At 54.2% G+C, this 26,335-nt stretch overlaps 1 protein-coding gene across 7 annotated transcripts in view; it reads left to right on the top strand.

Moving 5' to 3' along the window:
• The window catches only part of Anks1a (ankyrin repeat and sterile alpha motif domain containing 1A), a 159,802-nt gene that overhangs the window by 127,745 nt on the left and 5,722 nt on the right, over positions 1-26,335 (top strand). For all 7 annotated transcript variants that reach the window (XM_075979682.1, XM_075979676.1, XM_075979678.1 and 4 more), the window contains 9 exons: positions 8,225-8,291; positions 11,783-11,889; positions 20,549-20,647; positions 21,522-21,674; positions 21,754-21,861; positions 22,276-22,440; positions 23,462-23,587; positions 23,776-23,847; positions 24,121-24,207. In XM_075979682.1, the coding sequence (XP_075835797.1) occupies positions 8,225-8,291; positions 11,783-11,889; positions 20,549-20,647; positions 21,522-21,674; positions 21,754-21,861; positions 22,276-22,440; positions 23,462-23,587; positions 23,776-23,847; positions 24,121-24,207 (984 nt within the window). The remainder of the gene's footprint in view (positions 1-8,224; positions 8,292-11,782; positions 11,890-20,548; positions 20,648-21,521; positions 21,675-21,753; positions 21,862-22,275; positions 22,441-23,461; positions 23,588-23,775; positions 23,848-24,120; positions 24,208-26,335) is intronic.

A 26,335-nucleotide genomic window follows, 5' to 3' on the forward strand; every position in this document is an offset into this window, starting at 1 on the left:
TATAACCTCCTAAAGTAGGAAGGGGTTAGCCTGACAAGCCTAGCATGCCCGCACCTGCTCCCTGCTCCTTCCGTGTCCTGGGAGGGTTTGTGGATTTCAGGCTGTCAGGCATCTGAACTTGCTAAGAGCTGAGCGTTCCTGCATGCTGCTTCCTCTGGTCTTATTGCTCCTGATGCAGGGATCAACTTCTTTGGCGTCTATGGGTCTGTCCAGTATCCTAGACTCTGCTTTCTTGAGAACACTAGTTTGGGTTTTCAGACAGCAGGGCCTGGAGAATGGAGACAGCGCAGCACAGCACAACACATAAGCCATGGGAGAGCCATGCTGTGTGCAGGGAAGGACAGGGATGAGGCTTTCTGCATCCTTTTCTTTGCATGGCCACTGTGGGGTATGGCCTTGGTTCCATGCCCTCTGCTTGGCATGCCTTTGCTTATGTTATGACATGTTGAGCAGCAGAGTTCTTAACAGAGAAAACATGAACCCATGTTGACTGTATAATTTGATATTTTCTAAAAGACTTGCTCCTAAAACATTTTCCCCCAGGATTTTGTTCCAAGTTCTGAACTACAAGAAACTTGAGTGACTGAGCTAGGAAATGCCTGAGGCCAGAGACCCTGGACCTGGGTCCTGTAACTGCCGTTTTGCTCAGCCCTGTGCATCTTAGCCCTTCATCCTCTGTCCATTTAGTAAGCCATGTTATTTTTTTGGTGTGTCTCAGGGTAAGTTGCAAACATTAGTACATTTCATCCCTAAACTTTAAAAAGTTGTGTCATTAGCAGTACATAATGGCACACACCTTGGTCCCATCACTCAGGAGCCAGAGACAGGTGGATCAGAATGTTCAAGGCCTACAAAGTGAGTTACAGGACAACCAGGGCTACAGAGAGAAACCTTGTTTCAAAAGAAAACAAAAGGAAATGAAAGAAAGAAAACTGTCATTAGCTAGAGTTCAATAAATGTAGTCTGGGCCGTGAAAGTGGGGTGATACATACTCAAAGACATGCTTAGATCATAGCCATCATTGCCTGAGCTTTGTGTAACCCCAAATTCCGTTAGTATGCAGAAGATGACTGTGACCCCAGAATGTTCCCTCCCGCCCTTCCCAGTCAGGCCCTACCCAACCCCACCCTAGACCTCCTGATCACCTCCTCTTCTGGCATTTGCTATGGTAATTGTTCGCTATGGTGACTGATCTATTACTCCATCTAAATGGCGGCAGTGCAGGGTGTGCATTGTATGTTAGCTGAAGATGTTCCTGTCTGGAAAGAAAGTTTGGGGTTTTGTACTGTTTCTACTACTTCTTCCTGTTCAGCAGTAATTAGGGGTGACAAGCTGAGCCTGCCCCGGGATGCTGATGGATGTGGTGGTGTATTGACTCTTGATTATATGCATGTTGTCCTCTAACTGCCTGTACTATGAAGAGCTGCTTGCCGGCAGGCCTGAGGAGCCGATGCTGCTTCCCCCAGCGCTGCACCCTTCTCACAGGCCTCTTTTTCATCACAGCACAGAGGACAGGAAAGTGAAGGGGACACCAGAAGCAGGATCCCCAGCCAATCCAGGGCCTGTGCCCTACCTTAGGCTGTGTGACTTATCTTGTGTCCCTCCTGCATGTGCCAAACACTAAGCATAAACTGGACCAGAACCCAAATGCGAAGTCTCATTAATCTTTTAGATAGTTGTCCCACTTTTTAAAGCCAAAGCCTGGCACATAACCCAGAGTTATGTGGCAAGCAATAATAAAGTTAATTGGAATCTAGGTCTTTCAATTTTTCTCTTTTCAGCAGTTTCCAGCAACTTTGAGTCAAAGACTGCTTCAGAGCGGGCCGTCCAGGCAGGAGGGGGCCCCGTGGCAACAGTTGCTTGTTTCCATGTGGCTTCTTCTGTCATGTCCTGTCATAGCTACATATTTCCTTTCTGTTTACCTATTATGTGACAGAAGCAGTCACGGTCGGAGGGTACAGCCCACCGTGGCAGGGAGAGTGTGGTGGTGGCAGTAGAGGCTGCAGGTCACACTGCATCAGAGTCAGGAGGCGGAGGCAGATGGGCACTGTTGCCCAGCTCACTTTCCTCCTTGCTCAGTTCAGCCCAGCCCGTGGCGTGTCTTCTCTTTTCAGCCTCTATGAAAACACCCTCACAGACATGCCCAGAAGTGTGTCTCACATGATTCCAAGCCCAGTCAGACTGACAAGCAAGTTAAGGATCACTGGCCCTGCCCCTGGGTGGAGCAGGGACCCATTGGAGGCGCTCCAAGGCTGCAAGAGCCAGTATCTGCAGTCCAAAGGTGCAGGCTGGAGGGACGGGGCATCCATGCTTTCCTCCCTACCAGGCTGCCCCTCTATGTTGGGGGCCATCACAGAGGGCAGACAGGACAAAGTACTTTTGAAATGGAGCAGCTCTTTTACCCCTTAGCCTGGAAGAGAAGGCAAGCAGCGAGGGAAGGGACATTGGAGTGAGGGGATACCACAATAAATACGGTATCCATCTGTGTGCCCTCCCGTGATGAGACAGATTGAGCTGAGAAACTGGAGTGAGGAGATACCACAATGAATATGTCATCCATCTGTGTGACCTCCTGTGATGAGACAGATTAAGCTGAGACTAACAGTCCCCTCTGAGGAGAAGTTGTCCATTGTACCCAGAGCTGCCAGCCTGGCCCTCTGGAGAAGAAGCCCTGAACCCCCTGGCTGTTCTTTACCATCTCCACCACAGCGTATCATCCCTCCCCCTCTTCTCCACGCCATCCTGGCCTCTTCTAAAAGCCATGGACAAGATTAGAAAACCAGAACAAATAATTTACTTCAGTCCATCTTTGTTTTTCCTGAGGCCTTTTGCAGCTCAGTCTGGAAGGGTGAAAGCTGCCGTAGACCCGGGTAGGCTCTGGTAGACAGCTGGTACTGACCTTTCTGAGATGTTGAGTCAAAGCCCACTCAAGGCTGAGCGCCTATCTGCTCTGAGAGGCGGTCGAGCAACACAGAGGACCATGAGTTCTCATGGGACTCCTGGTCTGGGCGTGTCCCTGTCAGCATCAGTGGTCACATGATGGGGTGGGGTGAGCCTCTGGCAGGTGAAAGGCTGTTGTCCGGTCCTCAGCACCTCCCTCCTCCAGAAACACTGCTTGGTGCCTCTCGGGCCCCGTAGCAGGCTAGGCTGCTGGCAGTTAAGGATCTGCCAAGGCGTGGCACTTTGGATTCCTCCCTGGATGTGAGGCTCTGCCTGCTTCACAGTGAGTTCTACAATGGGCTGAGGTTCGGCAGGGATGGTGAAGAGTTGGGAGGCTGTAAAAATAAGGGAAGGAACTCCAGACAGACCCAGAAGCCACAGCCGGTGTAGGCCACCCTCCCTGTGTTCTCCATTTATGTAAGCGCGGTTCCATGTTTAGTTGCCAGCCTGGGGAGAGCTCTGAACAGTAGATATCACTGCTATCACAGGGCCTGAGCATCACCAAGACACCAGCTCTGTAGAAGACACAAGGTGAGCTCTGCGGCTCTGAGACAGCACCCCCCCCCCCCCATGGTTCTTGGCTTCGCTGGGATATACCATTAAAACTGTTAAAAACAAGAGAGCCAGACAGGTTTCTGGGAAGTTCATAAGTGCGGGATGGAGGAGGGAGGTGAGCACCTCCAGCTCTGTAGAACAGACCTGAGGACACTAGCATATTCTTTCCGACTCCCAGGGAATGTGTGTGGGAATGCTCCCCAGGCAGCAGGAAGGAGCTGGGCAATGTCAGTAGCCAACTCTGGGGCTCTCCAGAAACACCGCCTTTAATAATTACACTTAGAACAGGAAGAGGAAGCAGTTCCTCCTCCCCGTAGAGTCCTCAGCATCTAGGCACACACCTGACTGGTGGCTGTTGTCTGATTGGCTTGGTCCCAGATGGAACCTCTGGACACAGTGTTGCCTCTAACTTGTCCTCCACCCAAAAGGGAAATTTCCCACGGGCCCAGGAGCAGGAGCGCACTGACCCTCCAGGGTGCCCCAGGGACTGCCTGCATCTCACACGCTTCCTGGCGCGCACACAACACTCGTCAGAACTTGAAGAGGTTTCCTTCCGCTCCAGCGGTTGTTAGAAAAGCACAGTCTCCTCTCAGTGGCTGGACAGGCCCCCTCCCATGGGCAGCTGCAGGCAGGCATCCAGGGTCCTGGGGGCTCTGTGCAGAGGTCAGCAGCATAGCCAGTGTTCGCTCCCAGCCATTTGGGAGTGTGTTTTGTACAGCCCTGGCAGGGGAGCCACCTGAACAGAAGCATCCTGAACATTTGCTGAAATGGGTCATTTCCATTTTGTTTGGTTTTGCTTTGTTGAGACAGAGTGTCTCTTGGTAGCCCTGGCTGTCTTAGAACTAGCTCTGTAGACCAAGCTGGCCTCGAAGTTAGAGAGAGATCCACCTGCCATTGCCTCCTGAGTGCTGGGATTAAAGGCATGTGGCACCACTGCCAGGCTTTAAAACATTTTTTAACACAAGAATTTTCCCTGTGACCGCTTCCAGGGCCTTATCTTTTTTTTTTTTAAATATTTATTTATTTATTAGGTATACATTATTCTGTTTGCTTGTATGCCTGCAGGCCAGAAGAGGGCACCAGACCTCATTCCAGATGGTTGTGAGCCACCATGTGGTTGCTGGGAATTGAACTCAGGACCTTTGGAAGAGCAGGCAATGCTCTTAACCACTGAGCCATCTCTCCAGCCCCTCCAGGGCCTTATCTTAACTAACACGGGTAGACATTCTCTGGTTGCAGCACGTGAGTGCAGTACCGGCCATCGCTCCAGAGTCACTCATGTGAGCAGCAGAAAGAGAAAACCATGCCCTCCGTCACACCTCCCCCTCCCTTGTTCCTCAGCATTCCCTGCTCAGTTAGCCCACCCCGCGTGCGTGGGGGTGGCGTCCGCCTGCCCCTTGCCTCTCCTTGCTCACCAGAGCTGCAGGTGCCGGGTCCTCTGCTTCTGGGCTGTGCGTGGAAGCAGGGAAAGCAAAGCCCAGCCCCTGTGACTCCACAGTCCTACTTAAGGCTGCCTGGAACCCCTCCCAGACACCCATGTCACCTCTGTAGGTTCCAGTTGCTGTCAGAAGACTGGCCTGTTCCCGCAGGTCCTCCACACACTGGACCCTTCAGCGTGGCCTGGCTGTGGCAGCTCACAGAGCTGTGTCCACTGGCACAGGCGCACAGAACAGTGCGGAAACCCTGGCTTGTGCCGACCTCCAGGCACATGTGGGTGGTTCTGGGGTCAAGCAGCACTCATGTCAAATGGCCCTCTGGGAAATCTCAGGAATAGGAGAATACACGGGACCACCACCCACTGCTGCCCCCTCTCCATGGTACGGACTGTGACTTGGACAATGACTTTTCATTGCTAGGCCATCGTAATGGAAAGTGCCTGCTCGTTCACTCGTTCACTCACTCACATGTGCCGTGCTCGGGATAAAATGCACTTGACTTCACTCTTGGGGACCCTGCTGTAGATGTCCCCATCTTCCCACTCTGACACCACCTCGGGAATGAAGGTCGTTCTCCCCCATGTGGTCTTCCCTCCTTGAGCGCCTGGCTCTTCTACAGATGTTCTAGAAAGGAAAAGGAAGGCTAGGGAGCAGGATTTATTGAGTAACTGCTGTTTGCCTGGCTGTGAGGTGTCTTCTAGGCTGGGCCAGGCGAGCCTCTCCAGAGGGCAGGAGCCCCCGTGCTGGAGTTACATACAGAAACGCTGTAACTCTGGGGAAGACAAATGTCACAGATAGATGCCCTGCAGAGGAAAGGAGCTGACAGCATGCATTGTTGAGCTCCGTTCCGGGAAGACCTTCAGCAGAATTGCTGAGGATGGGAGCAGGGGTTCTGTGACCTGCCGCTGGCTCTGCCTCCATGCACACGCAGGTGTCGTGTGTAAGTGCAGCAGCCACTCCCATGCTTCATCACGGTGCATTTGTGGAGGTCAGAGGTCAACTTCACCTTCCTCCTTAAGACACTGCATTCCAGGCTAGCGAGCCAGTGAGCTGGGGACTCTCTTGTCCCTACCTATCTTACAGTCGGTGCTGAGTTTACAGGTGCAGCTCCCACATCCGTTATTACTGTCATTATACTGTCTGTGGGATCCTTACTCGGGGCCACACATTCGCAGACAGCACTTCACCACCGACCCACCTCCCCAGACCACTCAGCTCTGACTTGTAGCACACACACAGAAGTGACCCCACTCACGTGCTTGTAAATGTGCACAAGACATGTGCGGAACCGCTCATTGCAGCCCTGGCAGTGCCAGGCAACTGTTAAACACGTAGTTGGAGAGCTGCTCTATCAATGTGGCTCATTTCGAGTTCTCTGTGATCGTGAAAAAAGCTCCAGAACTTGGTTAATGGAAAAACAAGATATGTCTGCGGGGTGGAAGGGCAGGGCTGTCTGTACGTTTGCCCGTGTCTGGGAAGTGATCTAAAAGGGTGGACAGGAAAGGTAATGGAAGGCAAGCAGGAGGCACGCTGGTCTCTGAATAGTCTTGTAGTTTCTGACGTACACATCAAGGGCCAGGCATGGTGACTTGCTGGGTGGGCAGAGCCAGGATCTCTGAATTCAAGGCAAGGCTGGACTGTGTAGTGAGTTCTAAGCCAGCCATGGTTACACAGTAAGATCCTGTCTCAAAAGTAACACGAGTCAAAATATTTTTGGGGCCAAGCGGTGGTGGCACACGTGCCTTTAATCCCAGCACTTGGAGGCAGAGGCAGGTGCATATCTGTGAATTCAAGGCTAGCCTGGTCTACAAAGTGAGTTCCAGGACAGCCAGGACTGTTACATGGAGAAACCCTGTCTTAAAAATTTAAAAAATATATATATATTTTTTGAGTGGGTTGAAGAGATGGTTCAGGGTTTAAAGGCACTTGCTGCTGGCAGAGAACCTTGGATTTGATTCCCAGCATCCATGTGGTGGCTCATAACCATCTGTACTTCAGTTCCAGGGCATGCTGTGCCCTGTGCTGGCCTCCACAAGCATCAGGCACACATGTGGTGCGTAGACATTATTGCAAGCAAAACACCCATACACAATAAAAATATTTATTTGAGCTTCAAGTTTAGGCTTTAGTAGGCTGGAACCCTCATAGGAACAGAGGCAGTGAGTACAAGCTGATTTCCATTGCGCATCTCCTGTGAGCATGGTATAGGGTTAATCCAGTCTCTATGTATTTACATCCCAGACTTTAGAGGTTGATGGTCTTTTCCTGACTATCTGGGTCAGCACCTGAAATCACGTAGGGACACATGTGGCGACTGTTTACTCCAGGGGCAGTGCAGACCCACCCTGGAACTGCCTCTCAAGCACACATCCCCACCACAGTCTGCGCATAGGCTGCTTTACTTCACTTGTGTCCCTGTGCTTTCTGACTGAGCTCTAGCTGAGGATGTGAGCTGGACTGGCCTCAGGGAGAGAGAAGGCACTTAGTCTGTGCTCCCCTGGGTGTCAGCTGCACGCCCTGTCTGCCAGCTGGAGGCCAGCTGGGAGTTGTTTTTCTGATTGTCAGACCCAGGCTCCTTACTTGCACTTAGGGGAAGAGCATCCAAGCCTTGGTACAAAAGGTCCCTCTTTTCATAGCTTTGGAAGAAGCTGTGAATGAGCTCATTATCGCTGCAGCCCAAGAAAGGGGGACAGGCGATCCTTGTCTGGCTGTCTAGACCTACCCCTGGCCGAACACACTGGACTGAGGCGCAGATGGGGCAGCTTGATTCCAGCCCCCAGTAAGCAAAGCCAGGTGCTGAGACAGGTGGTCCATACCAGGGGCTGTGCTGAGGCCATTTAGCTGCTTTGAGGCTCACTGTCTCTGCTGTGGTCCAGAGGAAGGTCAGTGTTGATGTCTGGTTTCCCCCAGTGCATGCAAAACTTCATCTAGCCTCCCATCCAGGGCTACACAACCCCCTCCCACACACACACCTCAGGCCTAGCAGTAATGGCCACCACTTACCTGCATTCTGCTCACGGTCTGCCAAGCATGACTCTAGGTGCTTGGAGCATAACAGAGCAAAGCTGGCACTGTGTCCTCGGGAAACCCCAGTTCTACCGACGAGCAGTGACTAGTACAGACCACTGGGCTGGAGAGTGAGGCTTCCGAGTCCAGGAAAGGGGTCGCGTCTTCATCCTCAGTCCACACCCTCCTGCCTTAGACCCTGGGAGGGTAGCTAGGTGGGGCTGGCCTTGAGCTGGCAACGCTGACCCCGAGTTAACCCCTCTTCTGCTCTCTTCCTTCTGTTTCAGATTGAGAAAATCATGAGCTCGATTGGAGAAGGAATTGACTTTTCTCAGGAACAGCAGAAGATCTCAGGTACTGTACTGCTCCCCACCTTGTAAAAACACAGGCCTCTCCCTGGCCCTGGCAGCCTCAGCTTCCTCTCTGACCCAAAACAGACGTCTGTAGGAGAAAGGGGCCAGCCTGGGCCACGCCCTGCTCTGGACCTTATGGAGAAACGGCCCTGCATTCTGGGGGCAAGTGTATGGATTGAACGTGAGGCTGGCTGTGAAGAAAAGGGGTTGTAATGTGGCTGTCCAGTCGCTCATTGCTTCAGACTTCATTAGAATGGCCACACTGGGGTTACTTCCTGACGTGGCCCTGCCTGGCACCAGCTGGTTCTGAAAACATGGCCCCATATGCCTTGTTTGCTACTCTGGCAGTCTGGGCTGGGTGAGTGTGCTCCCTGCCAGCACTTGTCAGAGTCTCTGGGATCTCTCAGTCTTCTGCCCGTGTTACCCAGATCCCCACAGAACAGGCCACTCTGTCCATCCAAGCCACTGGGGTAAGGTCTGTCTTGCTTTTCCTTTTTGTGAAATGGGCCATCATGCCAGATTTCTTTCTCAGAAGAGAGGTCCCTAAAGTGCCCCAGAGCCCTCCTTCAGACCCCAGAACTAGGCCATCTCGGAGGAGGCCCAGTCTCCCTTTCTGATGAGTGTGCCCCCTCTCCAGGGTTCCGTGCCTGCACCTCCTTTAGCACTGACCCCAGCAGTCTTCCTGGCCCTTCCCAGTCTTAGACATCTTTGCCTTGCCAAGAGGCCTGATGGAGGCGGGACGGGTCCTATGCACATTTGAGAAAGGAAATGGGCTTTGCTGGGCAGAGTCTGGGCTCCTGGAGCCGCACTGCCCTGAGTTCAAATCCTGGTTCTAAATACAGACTCCAGGGCAAGTCATTCATTTCATCCTACCTGAGTGCCAGGCTCCTTCCAGCACCTCTTAGCCGCTTACTGCATAGTAAACCCATCAGATACTCATGCGCTTGAGTGAATGGAAGCCATGCCCATTTCTATGACACTGAAGCTAGATACCCAAATCCCCAAAAGACATGTCTTACAACTGCTTCGTGCCTCTGCCAGCTACCAGCAGTCCATCACACGAACAAAGGCCTGCCCTGTAGAGACGATAGCCTGGCTTTCTTCTGTTTGTACTCCCCATTCACTATTGAGTAGCTCCGAGTGTAGCCTCCAAAGGCCTGGTCCCTCTGGACACAATGCTGCCGGTGCCGTGTGGTTCCTGTCTATCTGTGGCCTTTTCCCCCTCCCTGGATGTCCCTTGCTGAGTGTCCTACTCTAGGTGTGTGCTCCCTTGCCTGGCCCCTGCGTCCTCATCTGAGGAGCAGCAGGTGCAGTAGCCTCGCTTTGCCGTTTTTTTGCTGAACAGGACAATGTTTCCTAAAGGGACAAGTTAACTTAACTGTGGGTTGTGTTGCCCCTTGGTCCCCTCTCCTGGTTGTCCTCAAAACTGCCAGCCCAAGTTACAGGCATGATTATTCTGTGCCTGTAAGAGTTTCCTGCCCCCCAAACTTGAGGTGCCTTCGTCTGCACCGCGGCATCGCTCCCAGGAAACCTGTCATCTCACTCTGGCTCCCTCAGCAGCAGCAGCTTCTGCTCCAATGTCCGATCCCTGATGTATTTTCCTGAGCGTAGAAGGGGGAAGGGTGGGAGGGGAGGAAGGGGAGGGCCAGACACGAGAGTGAGCAAGGACTGAGGAGCCGGCAGCCGGCAGCCAGCAGTGTGGAGCCCCGGAGCCTGAGACAAAGCACTCTGCTGCGGCTCTAAGCGTGCACATCCACCAGCGGCAGCCTGGACCACAGCTGCCCAGCCCTGGGATTACAAGCAGGAATGAATCAGCAGTGGGGGCCATACAAGCTCATGAGCATTCAAGAGCCTGCTGCGTAGGTTCCTGGAGCTGACTTTCCATTCAAGGGCAAGTCTAGGAGCCCCCAGACTCGGCATTTTGGAACACTGCTACAGCCTGCATCCAGAGACTACCCTGTCACCACCCACCATCTGTTCTGCGGAGGACAGGAGAGGAGTGACGGCTGCCACAGTTGGTCAGCAGGGTCCCTAAAACAAGCAAATTGGCATTGTCCTGCCTTGAAGGGCAGAGACTGCCAGTAACGGCAGAATGACTTTCACCGTGTCGAGAAGAGTCCCTGGGAGGTGATGTCTCTGTAGCTGCTTCTTCTTTCTCCTGCCTTGAAGCTCTCTCTTTCTCCCCTTCTTTATCTTTCTTTTACCCGTTCTTACTGCAAGAACCAAAGAAGTAAGGTGGGATATGTGAAGGCGTCCAGCTCAGAACATCTGAGGACTGCCGGGAAGGACTGAACTCTCATCCTCCCTGCACTGCCACAGTCCTGTGCCGACCGTGGAGCACAGTGAATAACTGTTCCCCTTGCCTGTGCGTCTGTGGAGATGGTGAGACCAGAGACCCCAGGAAGAAAGCTGTGTGTGCCACACGGCCAGAGAGCAGCGCAGTGTAAATAGACGAGCTGCCGGTCCTGACAGACAAGTGCCGCCTCCTTCTTTTATCTGCTTGGGTTTTGTCTTCTTTGACCAAGAACTGAACAGCCAGGCGGCTTTCCCCTAAGCAGGCAGGCGGGTCACGGGAACCGCCACTGAAGACGGGGAGCACTCCCGGAAGCCAACCCAGACCAGGAAGGCAGCTTCTCACTCAGCGTCTCAGCCCCGGAGGCACCCAAGTTTGCTGGCCACACAGCCTGGTAGAAGACCATGCCATTGGCCCAGCAGAGCCACACCTGAGCCTGATTCCCACACTGCCCCCTGACTGTCCTGAGCTAGGAGCGCAAAGAGCTGGGGACATGGTTTGCTTATTCCGGGACTGCTGGGGGACAACAAGTAAAAGTCCCTTCTCTCCCCCTGCCATGTTGTGTGCTGCTTGTGTTGCATGTGCTGGGCCCCTGTGAACAGCCGCCACTGCTTCCTTCCCGGAGCCCTCGCTGTGTGCCTGTGCCCCTCAGCTGCATGAAGACGCGCGTTCGCTCGCGCCTGACTGGTTTATGCTGCAAGGTCGCAGAACTAGCCCCTCGCCAGAGCCTGCAGCAGCCCTAGAAGCTGCATGGAGAGGAGCGGCCAGGCTGGTGGGCACTTAGGAGCTCTAGTGTCCCCCTCTAATGCCTATGGGGACAGACTTTCTGCCATGCTTCTGTGTGGACACTGATTAGGAGTTGACCCAGAGACCGCTGGGGGTTGGCTCCCCCAACCCCCTAGGGCAAGATCGTGCATGTGCAGCCTCAGCCCTGGTCCCGGACAGCTCACACGGTGGGGTGTGAGTGGGCAGCAGCCGCCCGAGTTGGCCCGTGTACAGTACCAGGCAGCTCTGCCCTGCCTGCACGGAGGAGAGAGCAGAAGCTGCGTGCCTGCTCTCTCTGCTCTCTTGTACACAGTCTGGCTGCTTTATGGTAATGACTATGATGTGGCAGTGCCATCTGTCTTCCTCTGAGTGCCGCTGCTACCGCCTTAATGGGTTTTCCCTTTTCAAGCGTCTGCCGATTCCTCTCTCGTCAGGTTCTCGGACGCTGGAGCAGAGCGTCGGGGAGTGGCTGGAGTCAGTCGGCCTACAGCAGTATGAGAGCAAGTTGCTGCTGAATGGCTTTGATGACGTCCGCTTCCTGGTAAGTGCTTGCAGGCCACCTCAGTGGCCACGACTGGTGCTGCTTGTTGAACCCCGGCTTCCCTGACCTGAGCCAGCTGGAGTTTGAAAGAGCACGTAATCCCCTACCCCAGGGAGGAGCTAGGAAGTCAGCAGAGTGCCTGATGCCAACTTTGCAGACACTCCTGGCCCCACTGTCTCTGTCCCATGCCATTCGGGTGGAGTACTCTCCGAAGGATCCCTGCTTCTTAGACTGGATGCTTGGGTATCTTGGCCATCATGTGGAGCCAGTCCCCAACAGCTTTGGTGGACAGGACAGCCAGGTACCCCATGGGGACCCAAGTCCCATCTCAGGTGGATGCCAGGAATTTCCTTATTTTTCAGACCTTTGCTGTTGTCACTGAAGCAAAGGTCCCTGTCTCCCCAGCCAAGTGAGACAGAGGCCAGGGCCACATGTGCCTGACCTCAGGCTGTCAGGGAAAGGCTGAATGTCAGTTTGGTTGCTTTTCCAAGGTTCAGTCTGCACTCAGAATACAAGGGGTCAATGGAATAACCGGGGCTTCTCCGCTCCCTGGGGAGTGGGGACTCAGCTTAGACTCCGGGCTTAGGAGTCAGTGGTCCCACTGTTGTCTGTCTCCTAGAAACCTTGCCCAGTGTGGGTCATTCAAGGCAGTGCCTGAGCCAAGGCATGCCCAGGAGCTGTGACATCGCAGCAGCCATGATAGCCGATGTCGGCAGTTCATGTATGTGAGCTCTGTGACTTCCCAGCACCATGGCGTGTGCTGTCGTCGTCACCTGTTTCCGTTACGTGGTTTGGCCAGGGCCGTACTGCTGGTAACTCGCCAAATGAAAATGTGTGCTTGGGAGTTACCAGGCAAGAAGCCGCTCTCTGGACAGTGCCGCCCGTTCTCTCGTTTTTGGGTGTGGCAGAACTATTTAGAAGCTGCACACCTTGGTAGGTGAGCAAACCCACTGCCCTGTTCCTCCCATTTAGTCCCGGGGCTCCAGACCGCCCCTCGCAGACCCACTGCCCTGTTCCTCCCATTTAGTCCCGGGGCTCCAGACCGTCCCTCGCAGACCCACTGCCCTGTTCCTCCCATTTAGTCCCGGGGCTCCAGACCGTCCCTCGCAGACCCACTGCCCTGTTCCTCCCATTTAGTCCTGGGGCTCCAGACCGCCCCTCGCAGACCCACTGCCCTGTTCCTCCCATTTAGTCCCGGGGCTCCAGACCGTCCCTCGCAGCAGAGCTGTCACTGTGTGCACTTGTCCTGCCCTCGTGTGAGGGCACAGAGCCCCAGCGGGGTGGCGGGGTTTACTCTGTCAGCACAGGGTTTCGTGTCTTCGCGGGGCCTGCTTTGGTTTCCAGGGAAGACCTGGAGGGTGCAAGTCTGCAGTGAGCCAAGGTTGGGCTCTTTTTCAAACTTTAAAAGCTGCAGTTTTTAAAATTGTTTTTCCCTTTGTAAAATTTAAGCTGTGTGGGTGTGTTACGGTTCCTGGACTCTTGCTGCGGACTCGCCACACTCTTTAGGGAAGGACCATGAACTAGGAAGACGGTGGGTCTGTCAGTGGGAAGGACGACTGGCCCTGGCTGTGGGGTTTTGTGATCTTTCCTCCTAAGTCCTCCCTTCACTGTGCCACTGGCAGGTCAAACAAGAGTGGCTGAGATCTGCAGACCTCCCCAGTGCTCCAGGGGCTGAGCCTGCAGATCATGGGACACAGCTCCTAAATTTGGAAAGGGTTACTTCTCCAGGCCTGGAGCAACCCCAGGGCTACCTGACCCTACCTAGAACCAAACCAGAAAATGCCTAGATAACATTTTTGGGGAAGCAGGACCCTGAACCACATGCCCATATAAGGTGCAGAGCCTGTACCAGAAAGACCCTCCACCCTGTAGCCAACACCTTGGGTCCTCCAGGGCAGAGCTCTTTGGTCTGGAGCATCCACAGGAGCGCCCACCCAGCAGTTGCCTGAGCACACCTGAGTTTAGTATGTTGCTTCAGGTACCTGGAGGGGCCTGAGTGGCAAACCCCATCCTGGGTAATTGTATGTTAACTGCCAGGTGAACTTGAGAATAAGTTTTAGCAGAGGCATGTTCCCATCCCAGAAACACTCACTAAGCACGTGGTCCTGGTGTACCCCGTCCAGTTTGGTTCGCAGTAGGCTGTGAATGTTTCACCTGGTTCTAAGATTCCCTGGAGATGTTCCTACTGAATGCAAAGTAGCTCCAGTAACCCCAGCTCCAGATGTGTTGGGAACATCTGAACACATGTTTGTGTGTCAGGGTGCTCGTGAGCACGGTGGAGCTCTGTGCATGCTAAGGCGTGTTCCAGGCCCATCTGCTTTCACCATGCCAGACCGTCTCTGCCCTGATGTCTTCAGTGACGGAGGACCCAGTGCTCTGGCTGCTATAATGCTCACATTCACACTGAGTCCTTATGCCTTCTGTCTGCCCCTCCCCCAGCTTCACTTTGGGGCCACACAGAAGACTTATGTCCTCTAGACAACTGAAAGCTTCATGGTGGCTTTACAGGTTCTATGTTGTCTGGGCTCATGCTCTTAGTCCTGACTGTTCCCATGGTGATTATGATGAATTTGGGCTAGCACTTTATGGCTTGAACCTCTTCCACACCCTTGCCTGTAGGCAGAAAGGGTCCAGCCAAGGCCATGAGAGCTACCTGAGCTCTTGTGCTGGTGGAGACTGATGCGGGACTCAACGCTAGGACCAGGAAACCAGGCAAGGGAGTGTGGCTGCCCTGCCAGCCAGCAGCCACCACACTGCCTCGTGGCCCTTTCATCTTCACCACAGACCATGTTCACAGGAAATGGGCTTTCCCAGGAGTAAGGAGCAAACACATTCGGTCAGTTCAGGAGGGCATTGATGCTGGCACACCTGTGCCTTCAAGCTTGCTGAGCCACAGTGACAGCCTCGTGGGGTGCTGATGGCATAAGGGATGGTGCCTCTGAAGCCAGAGGGTTGTGAGGGATGTGAAAAGGCGTAGGATCAAAGAATATCTGAGAGAGGGAGACCATGTGGGGCTGTTGGGAACGCACAAAGGGATGCATGACCCACTGTGCACGGGCGGTGTAAGGACTGCCAAGACACACCTGTGCTAATCTCTGGGCGACTCATCCTTTGGAGGGAATAATGGGTTTCCTCTGTCTTCTGCTGTAAATGGGGGTGAAGGAATGGCAGATCCTGCTGCAGACATCAAGTTCAGAAAGCAGTAGCATGGTGGAGCATCCTCGTGCTAAGACCTGAGTGAAGGCTCTAGATGCTGTAGAACAGCCACTTTCTGCTGCACACAGGACCCAGAGCAGCGTCACCCAGGACCACAGGTGGGACAGTGGAGGACCAGAGCACTGAGGTTACAGCAGAGACTAGTTCCAAACTTGGACCTGTGCTTACCGAGTCTAAAGGGGAAAGCAGGTGATGGGCTAGAGACTGCTGGTGATGAGACAGGAAGCTGGCTTGAGAACTGGGCCTGATGAGGCCGGAGGGTGAGCTGCACCTGACCCTGGAGTCCTGAAAGTCATGTGAGGTGCCTTGATGTCTCTGAACGCTGTGTTGAAGGGTCTTTGTCTTGTGGCTCCCACCAGGCAGAAGGCCTGCATCCAGGTCCACCTTGGCCTCCAGAAGGTGGTTGAAAGTGTCAGGACATTCGGTGTGGAGTGTTAGGGTGGGAATGTGGCTCCAAGTTGGTTAGAAGCAGACAGGATGGGAAGGAAGTTGCTTCTTATGCTACACCTGAGAGGCCTCCAGCTGCCCCCACTGCTTTCTTTCTCCACGGGATCTGCTGCAGTGCTGATAGGCTCCCATGGGGTTCCTGTCTGTTTTGAGGTTATTGGTCTTGACTCTCAGCACCGCTTGACCAGGAGCCCCTTCTCTGTCACCCAAATCCCCAGGCTCTACGGTGCTGTCCTGTTCAGCAGGCTGTTCCCTTCAAGCCACGCTGCTTGACCCATGGGTCTCCTGCCCTGGCCCCTGTGCTCCCTATGGCCACTTCTTCTTTCTGTGCCTCCCCCCTTACCTTTGTTGCTAGTCTGTGAACCGCAGTCAACTGGAGCAGAGCTGCCCAGATGCTGCACAGCATCCAGCTTCTCGCCCTCCCCACTCCCCGAGTCTCTGCACAGCACTTTGTGAGCCAACTGCTGGGCTACAATTTTCTCTGTATTGACATGGAGCCCAAAGCAGGAGGTTGGTAGAGATGAGGCGTAGACAGGCACGTTCTCAGAAAAGCCTATGTCCTTTTTGGGCTACATCAGCCTTGCCATGTGAGAGCTAAACTCAGGTGCCCCAGGTACTGATGGTCCCTTGATCCAAGTTCCACCCACTCACCCTCCAAAAGGCTGATAAGGGAAATGAGAATCTGTCTTCTCTGTGCTCTGCAGCCTGACCTGTGGTGGCACATGCTCATAACACCTGCATGGGAAGGCCAGGTTGTGGTCACCATGAAGTAGCCAGGGAAAGCTCAGGAGAAAACTCACAGCTCTGCTTGGTTCAATGAGCTTAAGTGAAGACAATGTATTCTCTAGAGAGCTTAAGTGAAGACTGTATTCTCTAGATCCTTTCCAGTGACTCTGGACAGGGTGCTCCTCTTCCTCCTCCTCCCTGTTCATCCTACCTGTGAGATGTTGTTTACCAGTGTCCTTCATGGTCCCATGCATTCGCATAAGCTCCAAAGGGAGCGTGCCATTATTACCCTAGCTGGCGAGCGGCTGTTACTGCGTGGAGGCTGAGGGGCCATAGGGTGGTGCATGCCCTCCTCTGGAGCAGAGCGGGCAGCAATGGCATCTGCACGGATTGCGCTGCTTTTGCCTCCCAGTGCCTGCAGACACACAAGACTGAAACCAACCAACCCTCGGCTGACTCTGGCCCAGCAAACCCACGCTGCAGAAGTGGGGAGAAAACCAGCACCTCTGCCTCTCCCAGATCAAAAGGACAGAGACAACAAGAACCTGCCTGGATAAACCCCAGCACCTCCACAGTTCTTTCCACAAGGAGACAGCAAGATGGTGTGCACTGTTCAAAGGTGTCTAAGGCCAGGCAGTGGTGGCACACGCTTTGAACCCCATCACTCTGAAGGCAGAGACAGGTGCATTACTGTGAGTTCCAGTCAGTCTGGTCTACACAGTTCAGGCCAACCCCAGAAACATAGTGAGGTCCTGTCTCAAAAACAGAACGGAGCGCAACAAACATTAACTCACGGAGAAAAATATACCATCTTGAGGCAAAAAACAAAGGAAAAGAAAAATGATGGTGTCCCCTACCATAGGGGACAGATAGACAAATGGCCTTCACAATTGCTTTGTGCATCCTTCACTTTCGAAGTGTTCTGGAGTAAAGCTGCATAAGTTTCCTACTGAGGAAAACACTTTCCTGATGTGGAGAAGGCAGGACTCAGTGCACACAAACCGGAGACAGATGGTAGAGGAGGGGCTCCCTGCTCTGCTCTTTCTGGTAGCGCTCTCTAGTAAGCGAGATCCTCAGTCCTGAGAACAACCAGCCACAGCACAGCCCATGGATGGACTGAGTGCATCCTAGCCTCTCCGCCCCTCCCATGGAGTAACCTGCTCTGGGGTCTCCTTTGCATTCTGCAGCTGATCCTGGCCCAAAGACCGGAAAGCAGTGCAGCTGTCATTGCTTCCCTCCTGCCCGTCTCCTATCTGGAATGTTCCTTCACGGATGCTGCTCCTTAGATCCACAGAAGGGAAGGAGATCAGAGAGGTCACCCTCTAGTCTAGGACCTGATTGCTGGGGTGCTGCCTATGTGGCGTCTGGCAGAGCCCAGGACTGTGCCTCTTACCATGTCCCTCCTTTGGATTCAAGGATGTGGTGGAATCCAGCCTTTCCTGCCTGCTGTGTGGAGCTGGGCAGCTCCCTCCCCTCAGCTGGGCTTCCCTGGAGCTCTAAACCTGGGAGGATAAGGTCTTTCAAATTGAGGTCTACACTCCCCAATGTACTTACCCCTGCAACCCCTTGCCATCTGCCCCTCCCCGGCCTCAGCCTGGCTGCCTTGGTCTCTGAAATGTGTCTTTTACCCCACTGTGAAGGCATGCATGGCTACGTGGCTCCTCACTAGGGTCAGCTGATGTCGGGAGCACGGACAGATCGTGACTGGCGCTGCTTTTGGTGACAGCCTCATTCCTGGTCTAAGACCTGGTTCGCTGCCCTGCTCTCTAGCTGTCCAGCCCTTGCCTACTGTTGCAGGGCCTTCTGCGCCCTCTCTCCCCAGGATTTGCTGGACCACCATTTGTTACCCTGTATTGTTTAGGCAATAAGAGAAGAAAGTGAGTGTCCAGCAGACAGAATATGCAGTCAACCCTCTTTAACAGTGGGCTCAGCCGTTGGTCAAGAGTGGTGTAGCAACATAGACACAGAACAGAGCAGTAACAACTTGGCATTGTGCTGTGCTGAGCTCTGTAAGTACTCAAGAGAGACAAACCGTAGGGAAGAAGGTGCAAGCTGAGTCAGGAGAGGGCCTGTCGGGGCAGCAGGATCCCCCATCCATGCAAACACCATCCACACTGCCAAGGTCCCAGGGAGAGTTAGGGACACAGCAGGAACTGCTCTGGGAGCCATATTTCCCATTGTACCCTTCCTTCATTTGTTCCCCTCGTCTTCCTCAGAGCTTACAGCTCCTGACCCTGGCCTAGGGTTTGATTCACATAGAGCTGGCGGAAGGAGCATGATGGAAGTGGCTGTTGGCCAAGCTTCTGGAAGTTCGTGTTGGTTTACCACGTGTCGGTAGAGGGACAGTGTGTGGCCTTACCTATCAGCAGACCTTAGATGCAGTCCTAAGCAGCTGCAGGGGGTGCATTCTGCAGCCCCGAAACAGCAAAGTCTATTACAGAGCTCTCAAGCTGGTGGTGTCCTCTGTAGGATCTTTGTCCCACACACAGGTGCTGAGGCAGAGATGGGGCCACCAGGCCATGGTCTGCATGCACTGTCCCAAGCTGCCTAACATGTCCAAGTGCACCGTGGGAGTGGATACCTGCCTTTCTAGATGGAATTCAGAAAGGCCCAGAAGCAGCCATTCTAGACCCACAGGACATAATTCCACAGACGCCTCTGCCTGTTCTTGAGCCAGGAAGAGCAACTGGCTCAAGGACATCGCTGACACAAGAAAATGACAGTGCTTAAAGAGTAACCCTAGAAGGGATTCCCACGCCCGACATTCAACACGTGCCACGAGAGCTGAGCCCTTTCAGGTGTGGAAAAGAAGGGCTTTACAGGAAGCCCGTAGGGACACTGGGAGAAGCAGAGCAGCTGCAGAAACAGCGGGGTGACCTAGAAGCTGGCCCCAGACTCTGCATGGCAGAAAGGAGGTATGTCCTGTGGCCAAGGAGAGGTAGCTAAACTAGCCTTCTCGGAGAGAAGGTCTGTCTCCTCCCTGGAAAGCACACACAAGCCAAACAGGGACCCTGAAGAATGCCTAAACAGAGTGAGAAGACATCAGCCTCGCTGGGACACCCAACGCTCATTTCCCTGAGAATGGGTAACCCAGCGCTGATGCGACACATCTGCCAGGACCTTAAATGTACACACTCTGTAAGCGATAGGTGCCGTCTGCAGCTCTGGCCTAGCAGAGCTCGGTGACTTGGGATTCTGGTGGTGCCACTTCTGAATGACCTGGAACAGGGCGTTCTTCCTCCAGCACTGGGAGTGGGCATGCCCTCACCCAGGGACTCCACTGGCTTCAGAGAAAGGCAGCCTGCATAAGTGGCCTGGCCTGGGTAATCAGAACTAAGGAGAGGTGTCAGTGGGGCGGCGGTGCCACACACCTTTAATCCTAGCACTCAAGACGCAGAGGCAGGGGTGTCTCTTAGTTGCAGGCCAGAACTACACAGTGAGAGAAACCTGTCTCAAAAAACAATACAAGCCAGGTGGTGGCGGCACACGGCTTTAATCCCAGCACTCAGGAAGCAGAGACAGGCGGATCTCTGAGTTGGAGGCCAGCCTGGTCTACAGAGTGAGTTCCAGGACAGGCTCCAAAGCTACACAGAAACTTTGTCTCAACACCCCCCCCCCAAATAAAAAAACCCGTGTGTCTGTCACAATGGGACAGTCTCGTGGGCTACGGGTGTGGGGTCTCACTGCTTGGGTTCAGCTCTAAGCTCTGCCCCCAGATATAGAAATTCTGGAAAATTCTGATTGCCAGGTGTCTCCATTTTCTCATCATTGTGGTGGTGAGGTCGGGTAGCCCGTGTAAAAGCAGCACCCAGGAAGCAGGCCTGTGGCCGCCAGCTGTCCCTACTTCCCTGTCATTGCGACACCATGCTGTCTCTGCAGCTTCCCCGGCCGACTGGTCTGTTCTGTAGTGGAGGTCAGTGGGAATGCTGAGTGCAGCCTAGCTTGGGCCCGCTCCTACGGCAGGGGGCTCCCTTGTAAGGCTGGCTCCCTGAGCGCTGTCAGCCTGCCTTTGTCCACTCAGCTATGTCTGTGGGGAACGCAGAGCTTTCCCTCCGAGGTGATGCAGAGGGGTTGTGAGTGTAGTTCCATGCGCTCTGGGAATGGACAGTCTGAGCAGGTTTGCCTTCAGCTTATGCTGGCCGCTGTCTGGCCGTCTTCTTGCCTTCACTTAGTAGCTGCGACAGAAAAATCTGGCATGGGGTCATGGCAGGCTGACTCACAGGACGCCAGGCTCCAGTATAGGAAGGACCTAACTTCTTCTCTGTCTCAGGGCTCCAATGTGATGGAAGAGCAAGACCTGAGGGAGATTGGCATCAGCGACCCACAGCACCGGCGGAAGCTGCTGCAGGCTGCACGCTCCCTGCCTAAGGTGACACTCCCAGGCCAGGGCTGTCCTCTTGAATGCCTAGACCAGTGGTTCTCAACATGTGGGCCCTGACCCCTTCACAGGGGTCACACAGACAGCCTGTGTATCAGATATCCTGTGTATCACAACAGTAGCAAAATTACAGCTATGAAGTAGCAACAAAGTAACTTTATGGTTGGGGTTAACACAACATGAGCAACTGTATTAAAGACATCAGGAAGGTTGAGAGGAAAGGAGCCTGGCTCTGGGGCATGCAGGTCTTGTCCGTCCCATGTCTGCCCCCATAAGAGCCCAGCAGGGCACAGGGTCTTCGTTCCTTCCTTGTAAAGCCTGCAGGGCTTCAGAGGTAATAAGTGTCTTGTCTGATTGGGCAAGAGGATCTAGGGTCCTCTTGGCACAGAACTGAGGCCCATAGTCTTGGCCTGTCACTGGTGCCCTCTTTGGAGTCTCTTTTGACTCAGTAGAGCCCAGGCTAGCCTATCTTGACCCCAGAGAAGCCTGAGAGGAGCAGGCGTGAGAGGCAGCAGCAGAGAAGCCTGGCTTCTCTGAGGCTACACCTCCATCCCTTGACTGTTAGTGCCGTGGCCAGTGTCCCATGGATCCTTTTACTAACCCAGAGTTCAGGAAGTAACTGCTTCACTGGCACACACTATATTCTTGCCCTTACAAGCCTGTGACCTCCCAGAGCTCATGGAGAAGCAGTCTGTCACCCCTTCCCTCCATCTTGCTTCACCTACTGGCCCCTCTTCCTTCTATCCAGAAGCTGCTACCTCTCAGAGTGGTGATGGGCTGTGCCAAGGGAGGGTCTCGGGGTAGCCCTTGGTCTCCAGGTTCTTGCTCTGTGACTCAGATGCCATTCTGCCTCCTCACATCACAGGTGAAGGCTCTTGGCTATGATGGGGTCAGCCCCCCCTCGGTGCCCTCCTGGTTGGACTCACTGGGGCTGCAGGACTACATCCATTCCTTCCTGTCCAGCGGCTACAGCTCCATCGACACTGTGAAGAACCTCTGGGAGCTGGAGCTTGTCAATGTGAGTGCATCGCGGGAGGCTAGGGTAGGAGGAGCTGAGGAGCCCAGCTCCACTCACCACCCCTCTGCTCCGCCACCAGGTCCTGAAGGTTCACCTGCTGGGCCACCGTAAACGCATCATCGCCTCGCTTGCGGAAAGGCCCTATGAGGAGCCACCCCAGAAGCCCCCGAGATTTTCCCAGCTAAGAGTGAGTTCAAGGAGGGAGACGGTCTATGACTCTGTGTTTTCGTCCTGGTTACATGACTCAGGATAGCAGACAGCAGTCCCTGCCCTCTCCTGCTGGACTCACACACAGGAGAGTGGCTTCTGTCCTTTGCAAGGGTGGCACCTCTTGTCTGTATCCCAAGGTGCCGAGATGGCCACTAACCAAGGACCACTTTAACTGTAGGAAGGAGTGCACATAAGCAGTTCCCGTGGGGCCGCACCTAGGGCTGATAAATGTGAGCACACGGCCCAGGCAAGGCCTAGTCACCTCTGTCCACAGCTCTTGGCCACTTGCACACCTCCTTGCTCTCCACCCCTCAGCTCTGGGCTCACCCTAGGTAGCCTCAGAACAGCCGACACCTTCAGCTGGGAATTTCACCAGTTTCTTGCCCAACAGTGCCAGGACTTAATCTCCCAGACGTCATCCCCGCTGAGCCAGAGTGACTCCTGCACAGGGCGGTCAGCAGAGCTGCTGCTGCCCTCGGCAGACACCAGCAGGAGGCGCCACGACAGCCCGTACGACCCTGGGGCGGCCTCTCGAGTAGAGCGCTTCAGAGTCCAGGTGAGCGGAGGTCAGAACCTGCAGGGATCGGCAGCAGGAGGCAGCACTGCTGCCTACTTCACCCTACCCAAGGGCCTGCAGGAGCTTTGAGAAAAGCCACCTCCGCCCCTCCCATCTTCAGGTCTGGGGCTCTCCTGTGGCTGGTCCTCCCGTCTAGCCCTGCAGGCTCTTGCTCATTCCCACGGCCATCCCATCCTCTCACTCATCCTAGTCCCCAGAGCTTCCTTCTGTGTAGCTGAAAGCTCCTTGTCCTCCTGTCCCACCAACCCTGCAGAACCACAACCCAGTTCCCCGTGTGCTCCGCCGCCCCTGTTCTTAGACTCGCGGGCACAGCTAGATATTTCCTGCTTACCTATGCTTCACCAGGGCAAGGCTGGTGCAGTCTCGCATTCTGGGCTCAGCCTTTGGAGCCTTCACCCTCACACATTCTTCCAGGGCTTGCCTGTCTGTCCTCCTGCCTTGCCAAGCTCTGGCTCTGCCCCTTGCTGCAAGTAGCCTTCTGGACCCCAGCTCGGCAGGTATCCCTGCCCCTCTGGGAGAGCTCTGACACCCTGCACACACTCCACGTCACTGGGCGTCTCCCTGTTCTCTCCGCACTCCCTCTCCTTCCTGCAGCTGTTTATTTTACAGACGTGAACACTGCCAGTTCGGTTCTCTGTGGAGCCTGCACATAATGGTAGACGTCTGAGCTCTTTTCTGAACCTGTGTCTCCATCCCCTGCATAGACTCTTGTGTGAACTACCCCAGTTGTTAGCAGAGGGCCCATTTAAATCGCATCCATACATCCTGCTCTGTGCGTGCTCCTGTCTTGGGTGCCAGAGCTCTTTCTGGCTGCGCTTGCCCTGAGAGCACCTCCCTTGGCCCCAGTGCTGTTCAGGTGCCTATTTGCCCTCTGCACCTGACTTCTGCCCTTGCTGGGGTCACTGGTTTCCCCACTCTTGGGTATGCTAGAGGCCAGAAGGTGAATTTGAGAGCTCCCCTGGAACAGGTGAGCAGTGTCCAACTGTGTGTGTTTTTACAGGAGGAGCCCAGTGAGACCAAGCTGACCCTCCGTCCGCCCAGCCTGGCTGCCCCCTATGCCCCGGTGCAGAGCTGGCAGCACCAGCCAGAAAAACTCATCTTTGAATCCTGTGGTTATGAGGCTAATGTGAGTCGCTCGCGCTCCCCCAGATGGCCACCCTCCCTTCCCTCTGGGGCGGCTGTGCTAAGGGGAACAGGAGAGAGGACTGTGTTGGGAAAGGTGACCCCTCTAACAGCAGGATGGCCCACATTGGCTAGGTCATCCTACACGACAGCACACGTGTTCCTGAACCCACCTTCTGCCCCTTCCCACAGTATCTGGGTTCCATGCTGATCAAAGATCTGCGAGGGACAGAATCCACACAAGATGCCTGTGCCAAAATGCGGGTAAGGGACTGGAGAGAGCTCAGCAGTTAAGAGCACTGGTGCCCTTTACCGAGGACCCTGGTTCAATTCCCAGCACCCACATGGCAGCTCACACCTGTAACTCCAGCTCCATGAGAACCAATGCCCTCTTCTTGCTGGCATATGCACAACATGAGAATAAAAGGGGAAAACGTGGGGAGGTGGCTGACTAGAGCAGCAAGTGGGAATGCCAGTTGCCACCTCCTGGGCCTTACGGTCAGATAGCGCTCTCAGCCCGCCCCGTGTTTCCTACAGAAGTCTACAGAGCACATGAAGAAAGTCCCAACCATCATCCTGTCCATCACATACAAAGGGGTCAAGTTCATCGACGCTTCCAACAAGGTATGGTTCTCGTGAGGCCTGCTGGCAGGTGTCCGCTGTGACCAGATGCCTGAGAGAAAACCACCTGAGTTTCACAAGGGCTGGTCTGTGGTCACCTGCCTCGGTGTTTGGGGCACGTGTGGTAGAGGCTGTTCACCTCATGGAGCTCAAGGGGGCAGACAGGAAAGGGGACAGGGACAAGCCTCTGACACCTCCTACCAGCCAAGGCCGGCCTTCAGTACATGATCCTTCCAGAGACACCTCATTTCCTAACTATATCTTCTGCCGCTGGTCCCAGTGGCTCCTGACCACCTAGCAGTCTCACTATGTAGTCCTGGCCGTCCTGGAACTCAGTCTGCAGACCATGCTGGATTTGAGCACACACAGATCCACCTGCCTCTGCCTCCCAAGTGCTGGATTAAAGGCGTGTGCTGCCATGCCCAGCTCAGACTATTAACTATGAGCACCAGTAAAAACTCAGAAACCAGGGCTGGAGAGATGCTAAGTGGGTAAGAGCGCCGCTGGCTGCTCTCCCGGAGGACCCAGGTTCAATTTTTAGCATCCACATGGTGGCTCATAACTGAATTTCCCTGGCCTCAGCAGGCACCAGGCCCATGTGGCTCACAGGTACACACAGGCAAAACTCCCTAATCATATTTACTTCCTGAATAGTAAAAGTTGGGAGACAAATCTCATGCTCCCGACTGACTGAGTGACACAGAATAAAAACTTCACTCTAAGGAATAGCAGAGAAAGATCAGACCAAAGCAAACCAGGGCCCAGCAAGGTCAGTGGTACCCATAGCTCCATGGCTGGCATCTGGGCATGTGGTGTGGTACTGTGAGGGCCAGGGGGGTTGGAAGCCCTGCTGTTTCAGCTCTTGCCTTTGGTCACTGTTCCCAGCTTTTCTTGGGAAATATCCATATTCCTGGTGCCTTCAGTCTCCATTGCTGTCACCATCACAGCTTCTTGAATTCCCCTGGCCCCATGGTCTTCCTTTGAAGTTGGAGTACAGGCCTCCATGACCCTGTAACCTTTCTCTCTCTTCATGACAGCAAAACTAGCATCTCATAGGTGATGCCAGGGTCTGCCATCCACTAAAGTAGCTGGGCCCTTAGGCCATATGGCTGTGGCTTGTAAATGCAGTCTCTCCTGCCAGCAGCTCCCAAATAAACACACAGAGGCTTAGTATGAATTATACATGCTTGGCCAATAGCTCAGCTCGGGCGCGTTACTACCTGAGTCTTACATTTAAATTAACTCACAGCTCTTATCTGTGCTCTGCCATGTGGCTTGGTGCCGTTTCTCAGGACAACATGCCCGTCTTGCTTCCGCATCTGCCCCTCTTCCTCTCGTCTGGCCTCCTGCCTAACTTTATCCTGTTCAGCTGTTGGCTAGTCACAGCGACGCATAGTGTTTCACAGTGGTAGAACACGATCAGATGGCTCCAGGAAAACCCTCCTAACCTCCTAGGTGGCCCTGCACAGGCAGATCACTCTAGCGGTTCCAGTGAGTTCACACCTCCATCCTCTTGTGTTTGTCATGGGTAGGATAGCCCAATGCCCAGACTGCCTCCAAAGTCACTTTCCTGTTATTCTAATACAGAGCCTTTGGCTCCTCTTTAATGCTACTGCTGTCTTCAGACACCATGTTGTCCTTGGGCCAGCTTCATTACAGCTGTCTGCCTGGGTTGTTGTTTCCAGTTCTCCCTGTAAGCCTGGCTCAAACAGCCACAGCCCTTCTAATGCAACCTGTTCCACCTCAGCCTCCGTCCAGGGGCAGGGACAGAACGCAGCCTTCCCTGTCCACCTTTGCAGAGGTGCGAGAACCATGTCAGGTCAGGCACTGCCGTAGCTCCACTTCCACGTTCCCTGTTCATGCCGTGACCAAGCGGCCCAACCAGTTCAGAGCACAGAGGGCTTGTCTGGCTTACAGTTTCAGAAGAGGAAGCACAGCTCGCTCTGTTGTGGTGGACAGGAAACAGTGAGGAGGGCCTGGGCAGGTATAACCTTCCAAAGCATGTTCTCAGTAACCTGCTTCCTGTGCCCTGCCTCTTAAAGTCTCCAGCATCTTCTAGAACATTGCCAAAAGCTGGAGAAAAGTGTCCAGTATGTGAGTCTTTGAAGCACTTCCTGTTCAAAGGGCAGCG

The sequence above is a fragment of the Microtus pennsylvanicus genome, chromosome 7 (assembly GCF_037038515.1).
Source record: "Microtus pennsylvanicus isolate mMicPen1 chromosome 7, mMicPen1.hap1, whole genome shotgun sequence".
Taxonomy (NCBI): Eukaryota; Metazoa; Chordata; class Mammalia; order Rodentia; family Cricetidae; genus Microtus; species Microtus pennsylvanicus.